General features: G+C 39.8%; 1 protein-coding gene across 20 annotated transcripts in view; it reads right to left on the bottom strand.

Annotated features, from left to right (window-relative positions):
* Positions 1-26,514, bottom strand: part of PARD3 (par-3 family cell polarity regulator) — a 673,340-nt gene that overhangs the window by 171,347 nt on the left and 475,479 nt on the right. For all 20 annotated transcript variants that reach the window (XM_027121740.1, XM_027121747.1, XM_027121741.1 and 17 more), the window contains one exon: positions 24,275-24,517. In XM_027121740.1, the coding sequence (XP_026977541.1) occupies positions 24,275-24,517 (243 nt within the window). The remainder of the gene's footprint in view (positions 1-24,274; positions 24,518-26,514) is intronic.

Raw genomic sequence — 26,514 nt, 5'->3', positions numbered from 1 at the left:
AAAGGCTGCAAAGCAGGGCAGGCAGGTTGAAGATCGCAGAGGTAAAGGAGAAGCCTAGAAAAGAGACATCGTCCTCACTACCTCAAAACTTCCCCCCAGAATCGTGAAGAGTCACATGCAAAGAACAGAATTATTGAAATCTACATCTCACCCAAAGCAAGTCATGTTAACTCCAACATATCAAAGTATTTATTTTATCGAAAGGGTTTTCAACAAACATTCCACAGTTAAGCAAGATGTAAAGAGTAGCTCTGGGCAAACAAGGACTTCTAATTTTTTTTTTTTTTTTTTTTTTGCGGTACACGGGCCTCTCACTGTTGTGCCCTCTCCCGTTGTGGAGCGCAGGCTCAGCGGCCATGGCTCACGGCCCAGCCGCTCCGCGGCATGTGGGATCCTCCCAGACCGGGCACGAACCCGTGTCCCCTGCATCGGCAGGCAGACTCCCAACCACTGCGCCACCAGGGAAGCCCAGGACTTTTAATTTTTAATGGTTGCTAATATCTCCTAACACAGAAGCATTATTTTAATTCTCCATTAGTAAATATTTATATGTTTATTGGTGGCTTATTAAGTTTTTCAGATATTTCTGTAATAGAAATCTGGGACCTGAGGAAAGTCAGCACTATGTTTCCTGGGAAATATTAAAAAAGGTAAAAAAAGGTTCCCATCCAATGAAAATATTTATAATTTTCAACACACATACATTTACCAAATTTTGAAGCACACAAATTTTTATTTCTTAACTGAAGCAATTTTTGCTCAGCCTCAAAACTGGTACAGCTGGTGAAAGTTAATAATATGTAATGTATACAAGTTGTTTAACATGCCTATATGCGACAGACATAGAGTATTCCATAATTAATCTGGAAAAATGAAAATATCTATCTATTCATGTATTCATATATGTTTTCATTGCTAGCAATAGCTTGTCAGAATCTCAGTCTGTGTTGGGGATTCTTCCATGTTTTAGATTAGTGACTTCCAAAAAACCTAGGATTTTCTATGCATTTAAGGAGAGGTGCTTGGAATTTGGGGTTTTAAGAGGTTCCAATCAGATCCTCACACCCCACATGGGCTGTCTCTGGCTGACATCCGTCACAGAGTCAATGGGCAATTTCAGAAGAGGAAGATTGATGGCATAGTCTAAGAAGGCGCCCGAACTATTTACTTCCCGACTTCTGCATGTGGGAAATCACCCCTTACTCTCAGAACTTAGGAAACAGAAAATTTGCACGTTATTATCAGATATTCAAATGATGAAAGAAAAATGCCTAAACACACACACACACACACACACACACACACACACACACACAGAGCTTTGCACAGCCTAGAACCCTTAGCTTTAAGTACAGTTGAAAAAAAAGAAAAGGGTGGATCAATTAGCAGCCCCATGAATGTTGGAAACATCTTAACAGTGTCTCAGAGATGAAAGAGTATCATACAGAATGAGAAAAAGAGGGAAAGTTAAATTACGTCTTCAGTCATAACGAATCAAAGCCCAGAAGGAGGTCTGCAAATCAGCAGGTTCTAATGAAATATTAAGGTAAGTGATTATTGATGAAAAATTAATAAGCCTTTTTGATTTCGGCAACCTTTAAATCACACCTAGCTAATTAAAACAATTTAAAAGCATTCACTGACTCCTTGATGGGCATTTAGCTATCCTTGGGCATAGTCAGACTTCATTTTGTGAGGTATGTATGCCAGGTACGTGGACGAGTGTGCCTGAAAAAGACATATCATAAAAAAAAAATCTAGCTCCTTTTCATATTTGATTTATCGTTTCCAAGTTGGAACTAAAAAAAAATCACAAGGGACATTTCCTGTGTACCATAAATAAAACATCTATAATGCTCTACTACATACTTATTAATATTGAACCCTATTTTAATTATCATATAATGAATACAAGGCATTTATAATACCAATATTATGTAATTACATGATAGTTTTTATTTAAGTATATCACAGAGCTATTGAAAATGGCTCTATTATTCCAGCCCACACCTTCAGAAGGAAGAGGCACAAACAGTATCTCCAAAGGTGGGCATCGCCCACACGTCACATCACAAGTCATGGGAGGATCTGACTGCAGCCCCAAGCCTGCACCATCTTCATTCATGGCCGCAAATATCATAACCCTTGTCACCTTAGTCTCCTGTTTTGGAAATAAATGAATCTGTGCCTATTCAAGCTTCAATACTATACCAAATTTCTGCAGGTTAAGTGGCTTCCTAATTACAGAAATCAATCAAACGTCCTCAGCCAGGCACCCTTTAGCATCAGTATAGAGCAGCGGTCCCCAACCTTTTTGGCACCAGGGACCGGTTTCCTGGAAGATAGTTTTTCCCTGAACGGGGCGGGGTGGGGTGGGGGGGATGGTTCAGACAGTAATGCGAGCGATGGCGGGCGGCAGGTGAAGCTTCCCTCGCTCACTCACTGCTCACCTCCTGCTGTGCGGCCCAGGGTCCTAACGGGCCCTGCTGGGGACCCCTGGTATAGAATGTAAAAAGCTGCAGGCATTAACTGTAGCGTCCAAATTAAAAGTCAAGAAACCTAAAAGTTTTACACACAAAAGATGCTTTAAAAAATACAGAATCATCCAATATCATACCCGTGCAAAAACAATTTATGCAGCCAACTCTTAGTTCTAAATGTCCCGTGAACTCAAGAATACAAATGCTGCTGCTGATGGTGGTAGGGGTGGCAGCATAATGATAATAGCAACTAATACTTCCTGGGCTCCTCCTATGGGCCAGGCAGTATTCAAAGTGCCTTACATGGACTCATTCATTCAATCCTCACACAAACCCGATGAGGTAAGGACCGCCATCCCCATTTTACATACGCAGGAAAGTGAGGCACAGAAGGCTAACTGGCGGCGCTGGGAGGTGAGCTCAGGCTGGCCCCAGACCTGCGTCAACCACACCTGTATCCTACCCGCTCTTAGCAGATCACATTGCATGGTATCCACTCTCTCTCTTTCTCTCAAAATTACATAAGCTCTAGGAAACCAGAAAGCATCATGGATTTAGCATAAGCAAAAGAGATTTTAACAATTAAAACGGTTAACTACATTTGGCTGATAGAAATTCCACATTTGTTTCTAAAGCACGCCCTCTCTGAAATCCCAAACACACGCTTCCGGTTGTCCTGACATACACTACACCCTGACAACTGCCTTTTCTGTGCTATGCGGGGTTTGGTTTCTTCGTTCATGCCTTGATTTAACGTATTTGAATGCCTATGTGCCAGGCCTTGGAATACAGCCACGAACAAAATAGACCCAAACTCCCACGTTAAAATGGAACTCCATTCTAGTTGCTAGAGATGAATGACAAACACAATTTTTCAAGTGTGAATATGCCATATCATCATGTCATAGGCACTAGTCAGAAAAATAAAGCAGGGGAGGTGGTGAGGGAGGTCAGGGGAGGACGGGGGGAGATTAGCGATTTTAAATTATTTGTGTGTCCCCATAGCAGCTAAAGCCCCTCCCCCACTGCTACGGGGACAGAGCCTGGGTCTCTCAGAGGAGTGGGCTCTCGGCATAGAAGTGACCATGAGAGCATTCCAGGTGGTAGCACCTGGGACTCACTCCCTCCTCAGGCCTGAGGCTCCAGCGATGCCCCAGAATTCGCTTGGAATGACAACAGACTTGTCACCTGGCCTACCTTCCCCTCCCTGACTAACCGTCTTCCTAGTGGCCCCCTTCCCACTGTCGGCAGCGATGGCCCAGGAGAAAACTCACGGTGCTGGCCAAGTGCCAGCATGGGGCACAGCCCAGAGAGCGCTCCAGCAGGACACCAGTCCACGGGAAAGGGTGAAGCCTGGCTCCACCGGCCTGTCCTCACTGAGATGTCCCCACAGAGATGGGGGGACGGCAGGGACCTGCTTGTATCTTCCTCAGTCCTGGGTTCCTCCAAGACACCAGAGTTTATCACCAGTGCCTACGGGAAGCCTCATCGTTACTTTCACCATGTTTTCTCATCTCTCCAGGAACACAGCCTCTTCCACCCCTGCGTACACACATGTGGGTGGAACTGGCACGGTCATTTGACTTTTAAGCATTTTTAAGAATGGCCTAGGTGTGCAAGTGGAGAAGTGATGGTCTCATGCAATTGCTGTAAAGGAAGTCCCAGTAAACCACCAGGGCATCACCACCCTTCCAAATCAATCAACCCACTGCTTCAGTTATCAGCGGATGGGACTGTTGGAGGCTGTCAATTCCTCAGTCAACAAGGACAACCCTACACCTACATCCAGGTGGCCTTGATCTAGTAAAAAGGCTGGAAATCTTGTAGTAAAACCAAGACAATCCAGAGATGCTCTGATTTTTCAAAGAAACCGGGGTAGTATGTTTTGGGTTCATTCATTACAAAGAGGGATGAATGGGATTCTCCCAGGGGCAAATAAAATTCCTTAGAAATCACATTAGAAGGAAAACGTTGACTAGATGATGACTCCACAAGATCTGTCCATCTTCCTGAACTGTTTTCGCAAGGTAGATTGTGTCTAGAAGATGCTCAACAGATACTGTACCCCCGGTGCTCCAGCAAAGCCTGCAGAAGTAGCAATATTGCGAATCCCGCGTCATTCAGAGTCACAAATGGCCAAAACTAGAATTTCAGATTCCTCCAATGCTACATTGAAGACATCACTATTCTCACGAACCTGCTTAGGAACTAATTCGTGAGGTCAACATCACTCACAGTACCTGAGCCGCCCACGCAGAAACCACCTGGTTGCTGCCCAGTAAGGTCTGCAGCATCTCTTCCCATGTCGGCACCATTTTGTTACCCTGCAGCCCTCAGTGTCCCACATGCATGAGGGTTCAAGATACCAAGAGCCCTAGGGGCTGGGCAAGCCTTCCTTGCTGATATTCCATACCGCTTTTCAAAGCACAGACCACTCAGAGAAAAGCTACAACAGTTCTGCCACTGGCTCTTGGGGGCAGGAGGGAATCAAGGAATTGATACATGTTGACCATATTTAATATTTGCCAGGAGCATATAAATCCAGCACGTAAACCAACTAGGCTGCACCATCAGTCAAATCTCTATAAATACACATATAATTATATTACTCACATCCTGTACTATATACATGTTATAGTGCTGACCCATTTAGGATGGAGCTCAAGCACAACACCTCTCAGAAGCCCCTCCTTCCCTGACCTGAGCCAATCTCCTTAGCATCCTATTGAATTCATATCACTCTGGGTACAATACGTTTCGTGGTCTGTCACGTGACACCAAGTAAGAGGAAGTGGGAGGTGAATTTCTTATTCAATTCTGTATCCCAGACACCTCCCACGTCCCTGTACACTGCAGCCGCCAACTAATTGTTGGGGAGGGGAATGGACAGCCATGGGGACTGGAAGAAGAACAGGTACAAGAATCTGGGGCTTGTTCAAAGAGCCCTTAAAGATTTAGCCCTTGAAGACTTCACAAAGCTTAGACATCCAGATGAAAGGAAAGAAGGAAATGGAAGGAAAAGAGAATAATTCGAAATAAGTATTTATCCTCAGCTTTAGTTTCTGTCACAAAGCAGGTGATTTTTTAAGTCATGCTAATGCAGCTTGCAAAACCAAAACCGAAACTGGAACCCTCCTGCATCGGAATTAGAATTATACAGAATCGAAGTCATTTCTAGGTCCTCCTTTCCTCCACAGGCCACATGTGACTGTGAAATATAGAGAAAACCCTCATTCCTCAAGACACGGGAGTGCCACCTGCCAGAAGTTACCATCCTTGTCCGAATCCACAATGGCTGGGAGTTTCGTGGAGCTCTCTGGAGTCTGTAACCTGTTCCACAGATACCCCATGTCCCCCAGTAAGCCCCAGTTCCATCTGCATCCTGTCCATCTCTGCTTCCAGTGTTCTTTAGAATTCTAAGCGCCATCTGAATTTAAAGCAAACTTGGAGTGAACATTTTACTTTACCACTTCTCTGCCTACACGCCTGACGCTGGTCCAATTGATTATACAACCTTCAAAAGACAAAGCAACTATTGCTTTTCAAACTTCATACCTGGCATTGAATGACCCATCATTAAGTATCAAAGCAGAGACCAGAGAAGAGAAGCAAAAGGTATCTGGTATTTGGTGGCCACGCAGATTATCTTGAGAGACTTGTCATGATAATCGGTAAGTTCTAGTACGCCAAACATTTTCCTTCATGAAAGACAACACTATACTTTTGTTTTTTAAATATATTTTCACGGTTCCAGAATTATATGACATCTGCATGAAAGTATAGCAGGATTTTTCTTAGACAGGTAATTTGTAATTATTTTAGAGACCACCATTTATAACTTTTGAAAATCTATGAAGAAATTTGTCTTTCCCCTAGTAAATTTTTTTTTAATACACATTCATAGTAGAAATGGGATTTTAGGAGGATTTCTTTGAAGGGAATTTAGGATAATCCTCTTCTATTCCAGTGGTGTTGAGATAAAAAAATGTGTCTCATCTAAACAAAATTTAAGCAAACTGGATATATATCTAAATGAGAATAGAAACAATTGTTTTTTTCTTTTTCTTTTTGGCTTAATCAGCACACGTTTATTTCTCACAATTCTAGAGGCTGGAAGTCCAAGATCAAGGTGCCAGCAGACCCAGTGTCTGGTGAAGGCCTTCTTCCTGGTTGACAGATGGCTGCCCTCCTGTATCCGCACATAGCTAACAGCAGAGAGAGGAAGCAAGCTCTCCTGTCTCATCTTATAAGAGCATGAATCCCATTCATGAAGGTTTAATCCTCATGACCTAATTACCTCCCAAAGGTCCCACCTACCGATACCATCACATTGTTGGTTAGGATGTCAACATATGAATTTAGGGGGACACATTCCATTCATAACAGCCCCTATACTAAAAACAATTTATAATGTTTAAAAACTAAAGGTTTGCTCCCTGGATCACTGGTAGCCCTTCATCTGAGTTGCTGGGTGCTCTTTAAAATTCAAAGTATGGTATCTTTGAACAGAGCCTTTAATTCAGGCTTTATGCTATCTCCTCTATTCGGATTGACATTATCGATCCATTCCAAGCAAGCGTGTTTTAATTTGGATTCATGCACACCCAGGACATCCTCCAGACTCCTGGAGATGTCATGTTCTTCATTTCATTTGGAGAATCTGAGCTTTGATGTGAGCCAGGATCACTGGCCTGTTATTCCTTGGTTTGCTCCAGGCTCAGTCAGGCTCCACCCACGGAAGGTTTACATCTCCAGAGCCTGAGCCAGGCAGGCCTCTCTGAGAGCTAACCAAGAATTTCCCTCAAAACATGGGCAATAGAGATATGCAAATCCAGGCTAAGGCTAGTTTCTTGCCGATAACTTCTGCTTAACTTTTTAAATTATACGAAACTAATTTGTAAAAAAGCTAAGCTGGAAGAGCCACCTGCCCTACCAAAAGGAACCACCTTGGACATGCTTACCTGGGCCCAAGGCATTTTGTTTCAAGGACAAGTATTTTCAAAACTCTGTATCCCTAAGGATTCAACGATATAATCCCTGTATAGTTTATTGACTAGAAATAATAATGAAAGGTATAAAGTGATACAGAAAATATAGTTTTCAAAGTATTTGTTTTGGGGAATTCCCTGGTGGTCAAATGGTTAGGACTCTGCTTCCATTACAGGGGGCATGGGTTCGATCCCTGGTCAGGGAACTAAGATCCTGCAAGCCATGTGACACAGCCAAAAAAAAAGAAAGTTGTTTTACAGAAATGTATATTTATAATAATATTTATTCATTCTATTTATTGAGTCCCTTTTATGCAATTTTAAATGCATATTGAATATTTAATTATTTAATAATTACTACAGATCCACAGGGTATATGAATTATCTAATCATTTTCTGTTCTGTGACAATACAGAAGTTTTGGAATTTTCACATTTCTATCTACACATCTATTTTAGTGGAAGAATCTAAGGACTTCCTTGATTGGAAAAGACAACAAACATCATTTTTAATCAACTACTGCTTACACAAAGTTACACAAAGTCAACCAATGGCACACTAAAGGAAGGAGAGGAATGAAACAGCAAATAAAGAATAATCAAACAGTTATTCACACTGAGGGCGGGGGTGCCCAAGGAAAGGCTCTAGAACATCTGGGAAGTTAATTTAAAAATGGATTTTGGATTCAGATCTTGATAAGTCTCCCAAGAAGCTGAAAATGCATCTCACAACTGGGCTTCACATAAATCCTCATGAATTTATATTGAGTTGATTGATATTCTATCCTGGTGCAAGAGCAAGAAGGAAAAAAACACCAACCGAAGACCACTAAATACCAATAAGATTGGCACTTGAATCCACAGGTTCGGACAGTCTAAAGGACAGAAGAACCAAGCAGTTGGTCAAAATAAAAAGCTGAGTTACTGTGCTGAGCTGCATGTAAAGAAGGATCTTAGTGCTTCTGTTTGAAGGCTAAAATCAAATGAAATACCAAGAAGCTAAAGGGAATTTCCACCAGTGTGGCCAGCTCATCATCAAAGACCCCAAAGTTCAGTGCCTTGCAGAGGGAAAGACATTAAAACAAAACAAGCACGCTCTGCTGGAGGACTATTTGCCTGATAGGTACCAAGGTCTAAAATAGTTTCCGCTTATCCTGATACTTCTGCAGAATATTTAAACTTTCTCTAAGGCTAAACTAAATATATAAATAAACAACCCCCATTACGCATTACTTCTCCAAATAAATTGTGGTTTCAGGCAATGTTAATCAACAAAAAGAATTAAAAAAGAAGTCTTTAAAATTAGCCATGACCTTATTTATGGCTTCATTACTTTCGAGATTTCAGCTGTTGGGTTGTTCGTGTCACCTCAGCCTTTAATTTAATTGCTGCATCTCTAACTATATTAGAATAGCTTAATGAATGGTGATGGCTTGTTTTTACTCACCCAAATTTAACATTTGCAGAACATATAACACCAAAGAGCCACTTAATTCATCCATGTATTAGATGAAGTTGGATTTATACTTTGAGACTGATCCTCTACTAGGAAAGTATGATGTGAGCCAATATGACACAGCCTGACATAATTAGGGATGAGGCTGAACAGGAGGTCTTAGGGCCTATAAACCTCACGCTGAGGGCTTGGACTGTACCTTGGAGATGATAAACAGCCACAGAATAATTCTAAGCAAGAGAATGAGATGTCAGATTTTAATTTGAGATAGAAAACTCCAGGTATGGGGTGAAGTAGGGATTTGAGAATAACAAGACTGGAGGCTGGGGGAAGAGTTACAAGATTACTGGCAGCTTCCGTGTGTACCGGAACAGAAGGAGAGAAAGGGTTTGGAATTATTTGGGATGTAAAATTGGTAGGCCTTTGTCACTGACTGATGTCTGGGGAGGGAGGCTGGCTGCAGAAGAAAGGCTTGGTCTAGAGTAAATGTGTGGGTGGTGACAACATGCTCTGAGACTAGACTGATGATACTAGAGGAGGTCTGGACTGAGAAACAATGAATTTCATTTTGGATGGGTTGGGTTCAGGTGCCTGGGAGGCACAGGAAGCATGTGTTGGTAGCTAGCTCCAAGAACCTGGGGCTTACAGAGAGGGCTGGGCTAGTGCAGACTGTGCGTCACCAGTGCATCACAGCAATTAAAACCAAAAGGAGAGATTAGGAACCAAGATGGCGGAGTAGAAAGACGTGCTCTCACTCACTCTTGCAAGAACACCAGAATCACAACTAGCTGCTGGACAATCATCAACAGGAAGACACTGGAACGCACCAAAAAAGATACCCCACATCCAAAGACAAAGGAGAAGCCACAATGAGACAGCAGGAGTGGCGCAATCACAGTAAAATCAAATCCCATAACTGCTGGGTGGGTGACTCACAGACTGGAGAACACTTGTACCACAGAAGTCCACCCACTGGAGTGAAGGTTCTGAGCCCCACATCAGGCTCCCAACCAGAGGGTCTGGCAACGGGAGGAGGAATTCCTAGAGAATCAGACTTTGAAGGCTAGTGGGATTTGATCACAGGACTTTGACAGGACTGGGGGAAACAGAGACTCCACTCTTGGAGGGCACACACAAAGTAGTGTGCGCATCGGGACCCAGGGGAAGGAGCAGTGACCCCAGGGGAGACTGAACCAGACCTACCTGCTAGTGTTGGAGGGTCTCCTGCAGAGGCGGGGGGAAGATGTGGCTCACCAGGGACAAGGACACTGGCAGCAGAAGTTCTGGGAAGTACTCCTTGGCGTGAGCCCTCCCAGAGTCCACCATTAGCCCCACCAAAGAGCCCAGGTAGGCTCCAGTGTTGGGTTGCCTCAGGCCAAACAACCAACAGGAAGGGAACCCAGACCCACCCAACAGCAGTCAAGCGGATTAAAGTTTTACTGACCTCTCCCCACCAGAGCAACAGCCAGCTCTACCCACCACCAGCCCCTCCCATCAGGAAACTTGCACAAGCCTCTAAGATAGCCTCATCCACCAGAGGGCAGACAGCAGAAGCAAGAAATACAATCCTGCAGCCTGTGGAACAAAAACCACATTCACTGAGACAGACAAGATGAAAAGGCAGAGGGCTATATACCAGATGAAGGAACAAGATAAAACCCCAGAAAAACAACTAAATGAAGTGGAGATAGGCAACCTTCCAGAGAAAGAATTCAGAATAATGATAGTGAAGATGATCCAGGACCTCGGAAAAAGAATGGAGGCAAAGATCGAGAAGATGCAAGAAATGTTCAACAAAGACTTAGAAGATTAAAGAACAAACAAACAGAGATAAACAATACAATAACTGAAAAGAAAAATACACTAGAAGGAATCAATAGCAGAATAACTGAGGCAGAAGAATAGATAAGTGACCTGGAAGACAGAATGGTGGAATTCACTGCTGCGGAACAGAATAAAGAAAAAAGAATGAAAAGAAATGAAGACAGCCTAAGAGACCTCTGGGACAACATTAAACGCAAAAACATTCGCATTATAGGGGACCCAGAAAGAGAAGGGAGAGAGAAAGGACCCGTGAAAATATTTGAAAAGATTATAGTCGAAAACTTCCCTAACATGGGAAAGGAAGTAGCCACCCAAGTCCAGGAAGCACAGAGAGTCCCATACAGGATAAACCCAACGAGAAACACACCGAGACACATAGTAATCAAATTGGCAGAAATTAAAGACAAAGAAAAATTATTGAAAGCAGCAAGGGAAAAATGACAAATAACATACAAGGGAACTCCCAAAAGGTTAACAGCTGATTTCTCAGCAGAAACTCTCCAAGCCAGAAGGGAGTGGCATGATATACTTAAAGTGATGAAAGGGAAGAACTTACAACAAAGATTACTCTACCCAGCAAGGATCTCATTCAGATTCGATGGAGAAATCAAAAGCTTTGCAGACAAGCAAAAGCTAAAAGAACTCAGCACCACCAAACCAGCTCTACAACAAATGCTAAAGGAACTTCTCTAAGTGGGAAACACAAGAGAAGAAAAGGACTAGAAAAACAAACCCAAAACAATTAAGAAAATGGTCATAGGAACATACATATCAATAATTACCTTAAATGTGAATGGATTAAATGCTCCAACCGAAAGACACAGGCTTGCTGAATGGATACAAAAACAAGACCCATCTATATGCTGTCTACAAGAGACCCACTTCAGACCTAGGGACACATACAGACTGAAAGTGAGGGGATAGAAAAAGATATTCCATGCAAATGGAAATCAAAAGAAAGCTGGAGTAGCAATACTCATATCAGATAAAATAGACTTTAAAATAAAGAATGTTACAAGAGACAAGGAAGGACACTACATAATGATCAAGGGATCAATCCAAGAAGAAGATATAACAATTATAAATCTATATGCACCCAACATAGGAGCACCTCAATACATAAGGCAAATGCTAACAGCTATAAAATTAACACAATAATAGTGGGGGACTTTAACACCTCACTTACACCAATGGACAGGTCATCCAAAATGAAAATAAATAAGGAAACATAAACTTTAAATGACACAATAGACCAGATAGATCTAATTGATATTTATAGGACACTCCATTCAAAAATAAAAGATTACACTTTTTTCTCAAGTGCACATGGAACATTCTCCAGGACAGATCACATCTTGGGTCACAAATCAAGCCTCAGTAAATTTAAGAAAATTGAAATCATATGAAGCATCTTTTCTGACCACAACGCTATGAGATTAGAAATGAATTACAGAGGAAAAAACGTAAAAACCACAAGCACATGGAGGCTAAACAATACTTTACTAAATAACCAAGAGATTACTGAAGAAATCAAAAAATACCTAGAAACAAATGGCAATGAATAACTGAAAAGAAATGAAATAAAATGAAAACACAACAACCCAAAACCTATGGGATGCAGCAAATGCAGTTGTAAGAGGGAAGTTTATAGCTATACAAGCCTACCTCAAGAAACAAGAAAAATCTCAAATAAACAATCTAACCTTACACTTAAAGGAACTAGAGGAAGAAGAACAAACAAAACCCAAAGTTAGCAGAAGGAAAGAAATCATTAAGATCAGAGCAGAAATAAATGAAATAGAAACAAAGAAAACAATAGCAAAGATCAATCAAACTAAAAGCTGGTTCTTTGAGAAGATTAACAAAATTGATAAACCATTAGCCAGACTCATCAAGAAAAAGAGGGAGAGGACGCAAATCAATAAAATTAGAAATGAAAAAGAAGTTACAACAGACACTGCAGAAATACAAAGCATCCGAAGAGACTACTACAAGCAACTCTATGCCAATAAAATGGACAACCTGGAAGAAATGCACTAATTCTTAGAAAGGTATAACCTTCCAAGACTGAATCAGAAAGAAATAGAAAATATGAGCAGACCAATCACAAGTAATGAAATTGAAACTGTGATTAAAAATCTTCCAACAAGCAAAAGTCCAGGACCAGATGGCTTCACAGGTGAATTCTATCAAACATTTAGAGAAGAGCTAACACCCATCTTTCTCAAACTCTTCCAAAAAATTGCGGAGGAAGAAACACTCCCAAGCTCATTCTATGAGGCCACCATCACCCTGATACCAAAACCAGACAAAGATACTACAAAAAAAGAAAATCACAGACCAATATCACTGATGAATATACATGCAAAAATCGTCAACAACACACTAGCAAACAGAATCCAACAACACATTAAAAGGATCATACACCATGATCAAGTGGGATTTAACCCAGGGATGCAAGGACTCTTCAGTTTACGTAAATCAATCAATGTGATAAACCAAAAAAACAAATTGAAGAATAAAAGTCATATGATCATCTCAATAGATGCAGAAAAAGCTTTTGACAAAATTCAACACCCACATATGATAAAAACTCTCCAGAAAGTGGGCAAAGAGGGAAACTACCTCAACATAATAAAGGCCATATATGACAAACGCACAGCAAACATCATTCTCAAAGGTGAAAAACTGAAAGCATTTCCTCTTAGATCAGGAAAAGAAAAGGATGTCCACTCTCACCACTATTATTCAACATAGTTTTGGAAGTCCTAGCCACGGCAATCAGAGAAGAAAAAGAAATAAAAGGAATACAAATTGCAAAAGAAGAAGTAAAACTGTCACTGTTTGTAGATGACATGATACTATACATAGAGAATCCTAAAGATGCCACCAGAAAACTACTAGAGCTAATCAATGAATTGGGTAAAGTTGCAGGATACAAAATTAATGCACAGAAATCTCGTGCATGCCTATACACTAATGATGAAAAATCTGAAAGAGAAATTAAGGAAACACTCCCATTTACCACTGCAACAAAAAGAATAAAATACCTAGGAATAAACCTACCTAGAGAGAAAAAAGAACTGTATGCAGAAAACTATAAGACACTGATGTAAGAAATTAAAGATGATACCAACAAATGGAGAGATATACCATGTTCATGGATTGGAAGAATCAATATTGTGAAAATGACTATACTACTCAGAGCAATCTACAGATTCAATGCAATCCCTATCAAATTACCAATGGCATTTTTTACAGAACTAGAACAAAAAGTCTTAAAATTTGTATGGAGACACAAAAGATCCTGAATAGCCAAAGCAGTCTTGAGGGAAAAAAACAGAGCTGGAGGAATCAGACTCCCTGACTTCAGACTATACTACAAAGCTACAGTAATCAAGATAATATGGTACTGGCACAAAAACAGAAACATAGATCAATGGAAGAAGATAGAAAGCCCAGAGATAAACCCACACACCTATGGTCAACTAGTCTATGACAAAGGAGGCAAGGATATACAATGGAGAAAAGACAGTCTCTTCAATAAGTGGTGCTGGGAAAACTGGACAGCTACATGTAAAAGAATGAAATTAGAACATTCCCTTTCACCATACACAAAAATAAACTCAAAATGGATTAGAGACCTAAATCTAAGACTGGACACTATAAAACTCTTAGAGGAAAGCATAGGAAGAACACTCTTTGACATAAATCACAGCAAGGTCTTTTTTGATCCACCTCCTAAAGTAATGGAAATAGAAACAAAAATAAACAAATGGGGCCTAATGAAACTTCAAAGCTTTTGCACAGCAAAGGAAACCATAAACAAGACAAAAAGACAACCCTCAGAATGGGGAAAATATTTGCAAATGAATCAACGGACAAAGGATTAATCTCCAAAATATATAAATAGCTCATGCAGCTCAATATTAAAAAAACAAACAACCCAATCCAAAAATGGGCAGAAGACCTAAATAGACATTTCTACAAAGAAGACATACAGATGGCCAAGAAGCACATGAAAAGCTGCTCAACATCACTAATTATCAGGGAAATGCAAATCAAAACTACAATGAGGTATCACCTCACACCAGTTAGAATGGGCATCATCAGAAAATCTACAAACAACAAATGCTGGAGAGGGTGTGGAGAAAAGAGAACCCTCTTGCACTGTTGGTGGGAATGTAAATTGATACAGCCACTATGGAGAACAGTATGGAAGTTCCTTAACAAGCTAAAAATAGAATTACCATACGACCCAGCAATCCCACTACTGGGCAGATACTCAAAGAAAACCGTAATTCAAAAAGACACATGCACCCCAATGTTCATTGCAACACTATTTACAATAGCCAGATCATGGAAGCAATGTAAATGCCCATCAACAGACAAATGGATAAGGAAGATGTGGTACATATATACAATGGAATATTACTGAGCCATAAAAAGGAATGAAACTGGGTCATCTTTAGAGACGTGGATGGATCTAGAGTCTGTCATAGAGTGAAGTAATTCAGAAAGAGAAAAACAAATATCGTATATTAACGCATATATGTGGAAGCTAGAAAAATGGTACAGATGAACCGGTTTGCAGGGCAGAAATTGATACACAGATGTAGAGAACAAACGTATGGACACCAAGGGGGGAAAGTGGCAGGGGTGGGGGTGGTGGTGGGTTGAATTGGGAGATTGGGATTGACATGTATACAGTGATGTGCATAAAACTGATGACTAATAAAGACCTGCTGTATGAAAAAAATAAATTAAATAAAATTAAAAAATTAGAAAAAGAAAATGGCCTTCACTATTAATTTTATAATTTCTTCTTCATTGCAAATTTTGATTAAAATTTTTTAATATTAATAATATGTAAATAGGATGAGTTATTCATTACAAGTACTGACACTGATATTGTTTTTCTAAGAGCTGAAATTGTCTTCTTTTATTAAAGGTGTTAATTCAAAAAAAAAAAAATCCCAAAAGGAACGTGTAGAGAATAGCAGTGGTCCAGAGCTATTGTCTTAGGGGATCCAAAGTTAGGGGACAAATAGAAGAGACTCTCTAAAGAGACAGTGAAGGAATAGTCAGAAAGGAAGGAGGAAGCAAGAAATAGCAGTATTGTACATAGAAACTAAGAGAAGAGAGCTTCACGGAGGCCAGAGTGACCCAGAGGGAAAGAATGGAAGTGTTCACTAAACCAGGAGTCCAGGAGGCCACTGGGAAACTAACACAGCACGGCTGCTAGAACCAATGCCCACAAACCTACTACCTTAAGATAACTACAATTTATCATATTTGGGTGCTGGAGGTCAGAAGTCTGAAATTGGTTTCACTGGGCTTAAACCAAGGTGCTAGCAGGGCTGGTTCCCTCTGGAGGCTCTAGAGGAGAATCTGCTTTCTGGCTTTTACCAGCTTCTAGAATCCACTGCCCTCCTGGGCTCAAGGCTCCTTCCTGTCTTCACAGCACCAGCCTGCATCTTTTCTTGTTTTTTTTTTTTTTTTTTTTTTTTGCACATTTCAAAAATTTATTGTGGTAAGAACGCTTAACATGAGATCTTCCTTCTCAACAAATTTTCAATTTACATTTCAACCAGCATTCAATACAGTGTTTTGATCTATGGGCACAATGTTGTATAGCAGATCTCAAGAAGCTTTTCATCTTGCATAACTGAAATTTCATACCCATATATTAGCAATCCCTCATTTCCCTCTCCCAAAGCCCTGGCAACTACGATTCTATTCTTTGCTTCTTTAAGTTTGACTATTTTAGATACCTCATATAAATTTGAGTTATGCAGTATTTTTTCTTCTGTGATTGACTTATTTCATTTAGCATAACATCCTCAAGGCTCATTTATGTTGTTGTCTATTGCAGGATTTCCTTTTTTAACAGCCTACATCTTCAAGTCTCTCTCCAACTTTGACTCTCCCACCTCCTTCACTTATGATCCACTGGGCCCATCTGGAGAATCCAGGGAAACGTCCCCATTTTAAGATCTTTAACGTAATCAGATCTGCAGCGTCCTTTTTCTTGCATGAAGTAACATATTTACAGGTTCCAGGGACGAGGGCAGGGGCATCTTTGGGGGACCATTATTATGCCTACCACATGGAGTGAACAAGATATAGAAAAGAAACAGCAGTCTCTATCAATCCTAGGTTAATCTTTCAAGAAGTCTGGATTAGAAGTGAAGAGGAAAAATAGGGCAGAGAATAGCCAGAGGTTAAGAAACAATTTTTTTTTTTTTTAAACAGCATGATCAAGACATCATGTGTACCAGCTACGCAGAAGTGACAGCAGAGACACACAGGCTAAGAAGGGACCAGGAGGGGGGCCTGAGGAGCAGGCTCCTTGCAGAGGTGCGGCTGGGATCCAGAAGAGTGTTCCCAGGGCCGGCCAAGAAGAACGAAAACCCATCCTCAGCAAGCAGGGAGAGAGAGGTGGTCCAGGCACAGACAGAGGAGGTGGATGGAGCTGGCCAAGGTCAGAGACGTGTAGTGGGGACACTTAGATGGGGCCAGGGTGGAGCTCGTTCATCAGCAAAACATGTGCAAAACACATGTTACAATGAGATGGATTCCATTTGAAAATTACTTTCTCACATCTCAAGAAAAGCCGAGATTAAAAAAAAAATAACTAAGTAAATAAAATTGTATTTGACTTTTTGAATAGCAAATACAACTTTGTTATACGACCCAACCTTTTAAAAAGAGCACTTGTTTAATAACAGCCTGTAGCTAAGAAAATTAGTTTTGTTCTGTGTTTGCCAGACTTCCTTTTGACACAACTGGCTTCCGGTTTTTAACGGGGGAAAAAACAAGTTCACAGAGGTCTTTTCTTTTAAAATCGGCATTTTCTCTTTAGTCGTAAAATGCATGCAAAAAGCATATGATTATGGTATTTATGTTTCCATTAAGGTGTCCTCAGCAAGGTGGGGGAGTCTAGCCTACTATTTTCCTGCTGTTTAGATTTACTGCAGCGCAGTAACTGTTTTATTTCAATTATATTTGAGGACAATGCTCTCTTCGTGGCAAATGATTGCATGGTGACAGTCAGCAAATGTCCATTAGAGCTGTTTTTCTGTGGAGTTTTTAACTACAGATTCTGGGATCTGACTATAAAAATATGAATTGCATCGTGTCCTCAAATAAATAAAAAACATTATCGACCGACATTCCATCAATTCTTTGCTAGAATTCAAAGCACACGAAATTTTGAATTGAAATTGTATAATTTACATGAAAAGAAACTTTTTGGTAAGTGTCAAGAAACACTGAATAAAGTTTATGAATAACACACCTGCAGGCTGACCTTTTGCATAAAATGATGATTCGGTCATAGGTGAAAAATGGGCATTTATGAATGTCCAGTTAAAGCTGTACCCAATATGGAAATTATAAATTATTTCACCTCTTCACTGTAAACGACCTTACTAAACTAACCGATAATGGAGTTCCAGTTCGTTTTTGATTAGCCCAAGAATAGTACTGTTCAAAGGGTGGATGGACCAACTGCATTAGTCAACTGAGGCGCTTGTTGAAAATGTGAGTTCTTAGTCCCCAGCCAGATCTACTGCATCAGGATACCAATGGGTGGAGGTCAACACTGGCGAGAAGCACTCCACGTTCTTGATATACATGCCAAAATTTGAAAGATCACTGTTCTAGAATGCAGGCTTTCATAATTCTTAAGAGCATGATCCCTACCTGCCTGGCCCACCAGAAGACAATCTGATGTAAAGAGTAATGTCAACATTTTTGCCAAGGTTTGAGAAGTCCAAGCCTCCATATCTCTATGGAGCACTGAAGCTTGGAATCAGCAAAACTTTCATGAACGTAAAACAGGAAGATCTTCAAAGACTTCCATGAAAGTACAAAACGAATACCTTCAAATTCGCAAAAAACAGACTGAAATTGATGACTCATGTCCTGACACCACTATCCCCCTAACTCATTCTCAAATAAGGCATTTTTTCAGTACCCACCATCTACTTTTTCTTCCAAGTATTTATACTATAGAAGCAATCTGGTATGCCTCACACTGAACTCAATAAGTCCTAATTTAAAGAGAAATGGTTCATGATATGATGTGATTCATGGAGAATACTTAATGACCAACCTACTTGATGACTGAACTGTGGGCATCAGAGAACTGCATCCCCACACTTTTATATGTATGTTAAGTATAAGGAATAAAACCATCTTTATTCATTCCATTTTCATTCCTTACTTGTTTCTGTATCCGGGTGGGGATGCTGTCCTTTCCTGAGAGTAAGTGCCCATTTCCCAACTTATAATACCAACAGCAAACACCTAAATAGTGCTTACTGTGGACCAGGCACTGTGCTAAGTGCTTGGAAGATATTAACAGACTTAGTCCACACCAAGCCTAATGAGGTAAGTACCACTATTATCCCCATTTTACAGATGAGGAAAATGAAGCACAGAGTTCACACTAATGGTGGACGAGCCCAGAACAAAAGTCAGGCAGTGTGTATCTTGGACATCACACTTAGCTGCCTCTGATTTTATAACAGGGGACTTCCCTGGTGGCGCAGTGGGTAAGACTCTGCACTCCCAATGCAGGGGGCCTGGGTTCGATCCCTGGTCAGGGAACTAGATCCCACATGCATGCCTCAACTAAGAGTTTGCATGCCGCAACGAAGAAGTCCGCATGCTGCAACTAAGACCCGGCGCAACCAAATAAATAAATAAATGAAATTAAAAAAAAAGAGTTTCTGATTTTATAACAGGATTATTGATAGAGGTAGGAGAGAGTGGTATATCAGAGTTAAGAATGATAAATGCTGTCAGTAACACTGCACTGCAAATTTGAAAGCTGCTAAGGGAGCAAATCTTGAAAGTTCTCATCACAAGGGAAACAATTATTTTTAACTTTTCATGGTGACACGTGGTAAGTATATATTGCACTGATCATTTCACAATGTGTACAAATGTTGAATTAGTGTGTCATACACCCAAAACTAATACGATATTGTATGTCAATTATACTTCAAATACATCAATAAAAAAAGGATAAATGCTAGCAGACATTTGATTGATAACATTTCTTTAAGTAGAGGCTCGCAAAACGAAAGGTAGAAGAGATTATTGAATGACACTGAAGAATCTCACAATTCTTACTTAATTTCACAAAATATTGTGGCAATGATTTGACTAGGGGGTAGTTCTCCAATGTGCAGACAACCTTGATATGAAGATGATGATTCCCTTGGGCTCTTGTGTGCATGATTCCCTAAACTCAGAATGGTGTTGGGCATGAAACGAACCCTGAGAGAGGGAGACTTAGGTAAGGAAGGGCTCAGTTCCCAGGTAATAGGAGCAGAGGGCGGGCATCCCGGGACTGAAGCCACTGCTCAAGGGACCAGGCTGCTTCCCTCTTCCTCCATGTGGCCTTCATCCTCAGGCTTATTAGATGAGCCCCATCTAAGGGCACCATCCAAATCCAGGCAGGGAGAAGGGAAAATGGCAAAGGGAAAAAGCTGAGTCGGCTCTGTTTTCATCAGGAAAAACCTAGCTTGGCAGAAAGTCCCATCCTCTGAGACTGTGGATCCTATAAATGAGTCCCGCTTAGCTCATTCATCACAATAATGTCACGTGGTCACCTCTTACTGCAAGGGAGCCCGGGAAATTGAAAATTTTAAGCTGGGCACATTACCAGCCTGAACAAAATGGGGATCCTATTAGGTAAGGAAGAGGGAGAGAAGAGGTGCTGGGTAGGCGACTAGCAGTGTCTCCCACAGTGGGAGAAATGTGCGAACACAGAGGCGCTGCATCAGAAGACACAGCAATCACACAGGAAATACACTCCGCCAAAGAGATATAGGACTAGGAATCATTTACAATAGCTACATCTTTGAGGTCTCTGGTTATAAGCAGGATAAAAGTAAGTTCACCAACACTTCTGTGAGTTTGAGCTTTGGTATTCATAGAAAACAGCAGGGTAGGGGCGACTTCTCCAGCATCCACCCAATATGAAAACTCAGAATGTTACTAAGGGCATTAATAAATAGTAGTAACAATGGCCAAAGGGTACAGTCAGATAATATTTCGTGTGTCAATCCAATTAAACAGGCGTGGACAATATTGCCAGACAGAGTATGAAGCTATTGTAAAAAAGCATTTTATAAATAATACGTGGAAATTGAGAAAGTGTCCCAGTTTGACATCAAATTCACAGCACTTAATAAATTATCCCTGGTTATTTCCACATGGGACCACCAGATCCACATTTCCATTAGATCAATCAAAATTATAAGCAATGAAATTCAGAATATGGCTTTCTTACTGAACAATAAAAATCCCAGAACAGACTCAGGCTACGCTTCAGACTGTCAACAGACTGGCGATTTTCCCATGAAATCCAAAAATTTGAACAGTAAAGTTCATCTGACACCAACGGCAAACTCGGGTGAAATTTAGTTAGTTGATGGGAGTTTCTTTATTGGGTAAAAACTCTCTCTGAGGAGTTTCAAGTTTTATGTTTCCATCATTTAACTTTTTAGAAAGTTAATAGAAGCATATTCTAGATCATCTTATGTGTTATTTCACTGTCTGAATTTAAGTTTACAGACGCAGAGGCACCAAGAAATGCTGCTTTTACTGTCTCGAGTTAATGGTAAGAGAAGCAGGTTGGACGTCATGCATTAGGATGCGCGGATGCAGCACATGGGTCAAAGGTCATGGGATACAGACATGCAAAAGAACTGCAGACTCTAACTGAGAAGAGTGATGGCTGAACTGAGTCAGCCCTTGGCTTGTGGAGCAAACAAACTGAAATGAACCAGGCACGGAGCCTCCACCACCATAGTCATGATTTGTGTGAGACTTTAGATTTTAAAAAAACCTTATTGGCCACATTAAATTAATGTTGTTCATTTGAATGTAATGGTTTTACTGTTTTGTTTGTATTTAATTTGTAAAGATGTTTGGTTTTATAGTTACATAATGGCCGTAAACAGAAGGAGTTTGGCCCTATTTTATTTTTATACATATTTAAGTAACATTATAATCGAAACAATTTAACTCTATATGGCAGTATCAAGAGATCATCTTGTAAAGAGTCTCTAGGCTACTCAAGTCTGAGAAACACTCTTTTTACAGCTTTTACTCTGACAGAAAATGGCAATGGAGGTGACGCCATTATTTCCAAACCAAATGCAAATTCAATTATAGGTTGATGAAGAAATACTTTACAGGTTCCATAATTCCCAACTTCTTGGATTAGTGAAATCATTGTTCAATGGACAGCTTATTCTCTGAAAAAATCATAATTACAAAAACACAAAACATAAATATCTGTGATCCATTTAAAAAAATAAATTATATCCCTCTTGAGGTGGACACGTCTTAGAAAGTCTGTAGTCCAATCACCCTTCTGGGACACTAACACATAGAACTGTAAAATCTCTGACACACGGTTGTCTGGGATGTGCCTGAGTGAGGCTGAGAGGGGCTTTGAACATACCGACGTGTATGATGTGATTCTGAGCTCTTCTCCCCAAGACCAAAGCCTCCTCGGAACGTGTTGCTGAGTGGGATTTTGATGGAAATGAATCAGGAGGCTGAGTTTCAGTCTGAGGTCAGCTTGGGGCAGAACTGAGCCTGCAGGCTGGGATGCTGGGGACCCTAGTAGTCAGGACCCTGGACACAGAAGGTCTTGAAAATCTGCAGAGATCTTCAGGAGGCTTAGACTCTTGTAGGGCACTGGGGTTTAAACGGGGGTTTAAAGCAACCATTTCTGGACCCCAGGAGCTGGAGAGACCCTTTCTGACTCCCAGCTCTGTCAGAGGGAATTTCTGAGTCATGTGAATAATCACGATAAGTCACTATCTTTTAGATTTTCAAACTAGATGCGGAAGGTGCTGGAAATGATCAATATTTTTACCAATGATCAATAACACGTTAACTAATTTTCTTTTAGTTCCTCCAGGAGTTACTAACTGGCAGTGCCAGTGTTGCTGGTGTGTCTTCTCCCAAGAAAACACTTTCCATGGGGCATCCATGGCCTTCAAGTGAGATTTGACCTTTGACAAACAGCTTCCACAAGTACAGCAAAAACCTAGCAAAAGGTTTTTAAGAAAATGTCACTCGCTGTTAATAACCTTACTCTTTGACTCCTGATACATCCATATTAGATAATAAGCACAGTGAACACCAAAGGGGTTTAAATAAACCATAAGCCTCCTATGGCAACTTACAAGGCTCACTCATTACGATCAACACCAAATAGATCTTCATAAAACAATGTTTTAAAGCCCTAAAACCACACAAAACCAAACAAAAAAGAAAGAACAGAACAACAATCTGACTAGTTTTCCCTAAGATCTGCTTCTCCTTTTGCTACTCTTTAAAACGCTTCTATCTGGGTTTGCCTGAGGGTTACCTGTTGCCTTTGCAAACCTTTATTAAAAAAAGCTGCAAGTAAGTAGCTAAAACATAGACAGCTTGCAAAATAAAGCAGCCAAATAGCACATGGGCGCTAGAGACAAAGGAATTCCAACGCCTCTAGTCTTGTAGGGGTTCATAAAGTATAGCACCAGCATCAGACCTGGGAACTTGTTAGAAATGCAAATTCTCAGGCTCCACTCCAGTCCTACGGAATCAAAATTCTGGGGAAGGGTTAATCCAACTGTGTTTTAAGAAGCCCTCCAGGTATCTGATGTGTGCTAAAGAACCCCTAGTTTGAAGTGAGACCTACTATTTTTAAAGCCTAGCTTCACAATATAGCAATGATTACAAGACATCACTACAAGATGGGATGGAATGAGTGTATTGTTTATGAAGATAGCATGCATGTGTTCCAAATAAAAAGAAATGAATATTATTTTCTTCACGAACTAAACTTTATATGGTGCTTGAATACATAAATGAAGGAGCTGAAGATCTGTTTCTAAATTGTTTCAGATAAAATTTGAAATAAACATATAACCATTAACATAGGGTCGGCATTGCACTCCTCTGTGCTACACTAATATACACAGTCAGACCTGTGGTCTGTGGATGTTAACAAGCAATTTGAAGACTGACTATACTATACATCTCATTCACTAATTCTTTCATGATATGAAATCATGTCACCAAAAAAAAAAAAAAAAGTGGCCCAAATCAATCATAATTGGAACAAATCATGTCATTGCCCACCTATTTAACTACCACGACTAGAGGCTCTCCTAGCAGTAAAAGGAAATATGCCTTAAATAGAAGAACCATAGTTTCAAGTTTGCTTCTTGTGAGTTATAAACTACAGGTTAGTTCTCCCATCTGAAACCGTTTTAAAACAAGATGACATATTTTGGGATCATGAGACAAGCTATCAAAATCTCTACTGTTCTTCCATTAGGCTTCGATTTGTATAAACTCCATACTCTTAGACACAAGGGTTTTTTAAAGGCCATTAATAGAAGGCCGTTCTAGTTGTGGAGAATTGATGAACAACCTACTCCCTCGTCACAACTATATAAAAGTTGATTTGGAAGCAATACCTTGACTGCTCCAGGAGCCTACCTGTCTGCAGGTAAAGGTTTGGAATTCCGCGGCTTCTTCACTTGGGCATACAAAGCATCCATCATATGCCCTTCTCTCGGGCTCTGGGGTCTGGTGCTGAGAGCCATGGAACCTTCATAGGAAGAAATTCCCCCGTACATCAACTCATCATCACAGCCAAATGTCCGATGAAAATCTTGGATTTCAGCATAGTCACGCTCCCGAGCCTGTCGCTCCCTAAATTCTCGAGTTTTCGCTTGAATCCTGTAAAATGAGAACAAGTTGGAGCAAGAGAAACTATGCCTTTCCTAAAAACTGCATATAGAAACATTCCTCAATATACATTGTAAAATACCTAGTATTTCATGTAGTTCTAAGAAGATAGATAGGATAAACGATGTTATATTCATTCTAGATTGTCAAGGTAATGTCACGGAGGCTCAAAAATTATCATTTTAGATAGCTTTGTCAATATCAGTAGGACATAGTCATGATTTACATCTTAATTTAAATTATCACTTATTAACTAGCTTTTAAAGTTCACTAGGAATAGTTTTAGGCATCCACTTGCGTTTTACTCATGAAATTTTTTGAGGCAAAAAGTTACTTTTTGAAAAGTTACACACACATATACTATATATGTATACATTTACGTGTGGGTGCACCATGTACAGTCCTACTCATTACAAATATACCATACACATTCAACAAACTATGAAGCTTAACCATGCATCCACACCACAATTCTTTATTAATGGCAAAAGAAGATCTCAGTTTAATGATAGTGACTTTGCTTTTATGTGATGTATACAGAACTGGCAAATCCTGAGATAAAGGACAAGAAGCCATGTATCTAATCAAATTTTGAAATAAAACTTGCCTGTGCTATAACTAAGAAACAGACCTTAAATAACTCCTTTTACTGAAGATATGTTTAAATATTTCCTAAGATTTTATTAAGCTACTTGGTACAAAGTCCTCTTCAACCTATTGAAATAATATATGTCCTAAGATGATCTTAGTTAGCTGAAGATAATTCAACTACCCTTGATAGAATTTTGATAACTTCTGATGGAAAAATAATATTTCTATTACATACTTACAAATTTAAATGTTAACTTAAAAGTGAAGTCTTATCCATAAAAAGCAATACTTTCAGCTGTGCTTAATATTTTATTGCAAAGTTATTTACCTTTTTCATACTTGAAGTAGACCTAGCATAAACGATACATAAATGTATTCAAAAGAATACAAAAAAGATTAAAAATCAGATGAAAAATCGGTCCAATAATAAAAAAGAAAACTACAGGTCAACATTTCTCATGAATATAGAAACAAAATTCCTTAACAGAATATGAGCAAATAGAATTTGGAAATATATAAAAAGAATTACACACCATGACCAAGTGATGTCTATTGCAGGAATGCAAGGCTGGTTCAATATTGAAAAATCAATCAATGTAATACATCATATTAATAGGCTAAAGAAGAAAAATCACATGCTTATATCAACTGATGCAGAAAATGCATCTGACAAAATTCAACACCCTCATGACAGAAATCCTCAAAAAACTAGTAATAGAGCAGAACTAACTTCCTAACCTTGATAAAAAGCATCTATAAAAAACCTACTGGTAACATAATTGGGAAAGACTGAATGCTTTCCCTTAAGATTAGGAACAAGGTAAGGATGCCTGCTCCCACCACTGTAATTCAACAGGATGCTGGGAATTCTAGACAATGAAACAAGCCTAGAAAAGGAAATAAATGGCATACAGGTTGGAAAGGAAGAAATAAAACTGTTCTTATTTGTAGATAACATGATGGTCTTTGTAGAAAGTCCCAAGGAATCTACAAAAATCTCCTAGAACTAAAAAGAAAGTTCAGTAAGGTCACAGGATACAACATTAGTATACAAAAATCCATTGTACTTCTATACGCTGGCAATGAACACAGATGCCAAAATTAAAAATACAATGTCAGTTACAATCAATAAAAAATGAAATACTTAGATTATAATGGTTGGTTTATAGATATGCATAAAATACATAGATGTAAACCTAACATAACATGTACAGGACTTATATGCCGGAAACTATACAATGATGATGAAAGAAATCAAGGAAGATCTAAAACCTGGAGAAACAAATGGTATTCACGGATGAAAGACTCGACATAGTAAAGTCAGTTCTCCCCAAGCTGATGTGTAGTTTTAATGTAATTCCTAGAAAAAACTCAACAAGATTCTAGTAAATATAGAC

Source organism: Aethalodelphis obliquidens, unplaced genomic scaffold, assembly GCF_003676395.1.
Source record: "Aethalodelphis obliquidens isolate GAN/ISIS:26980383/991018 unplaced genomic scaffold, ASM367639v1 scaffold23, whole genome shotgun sequence".
NCBI classification, from domain to species: domain Eukaryota; kingdom Metazoa; phylum Chordata; class Mammalia; order Artiodactyla; family Delphinidae; genus Aethalodelphis; species Aethalodelphis obliquidens.
Note: the sequence above shows the minus strand (reverse complement) of the source record. Positions and strands in the feature narration are given on the sequence as shown.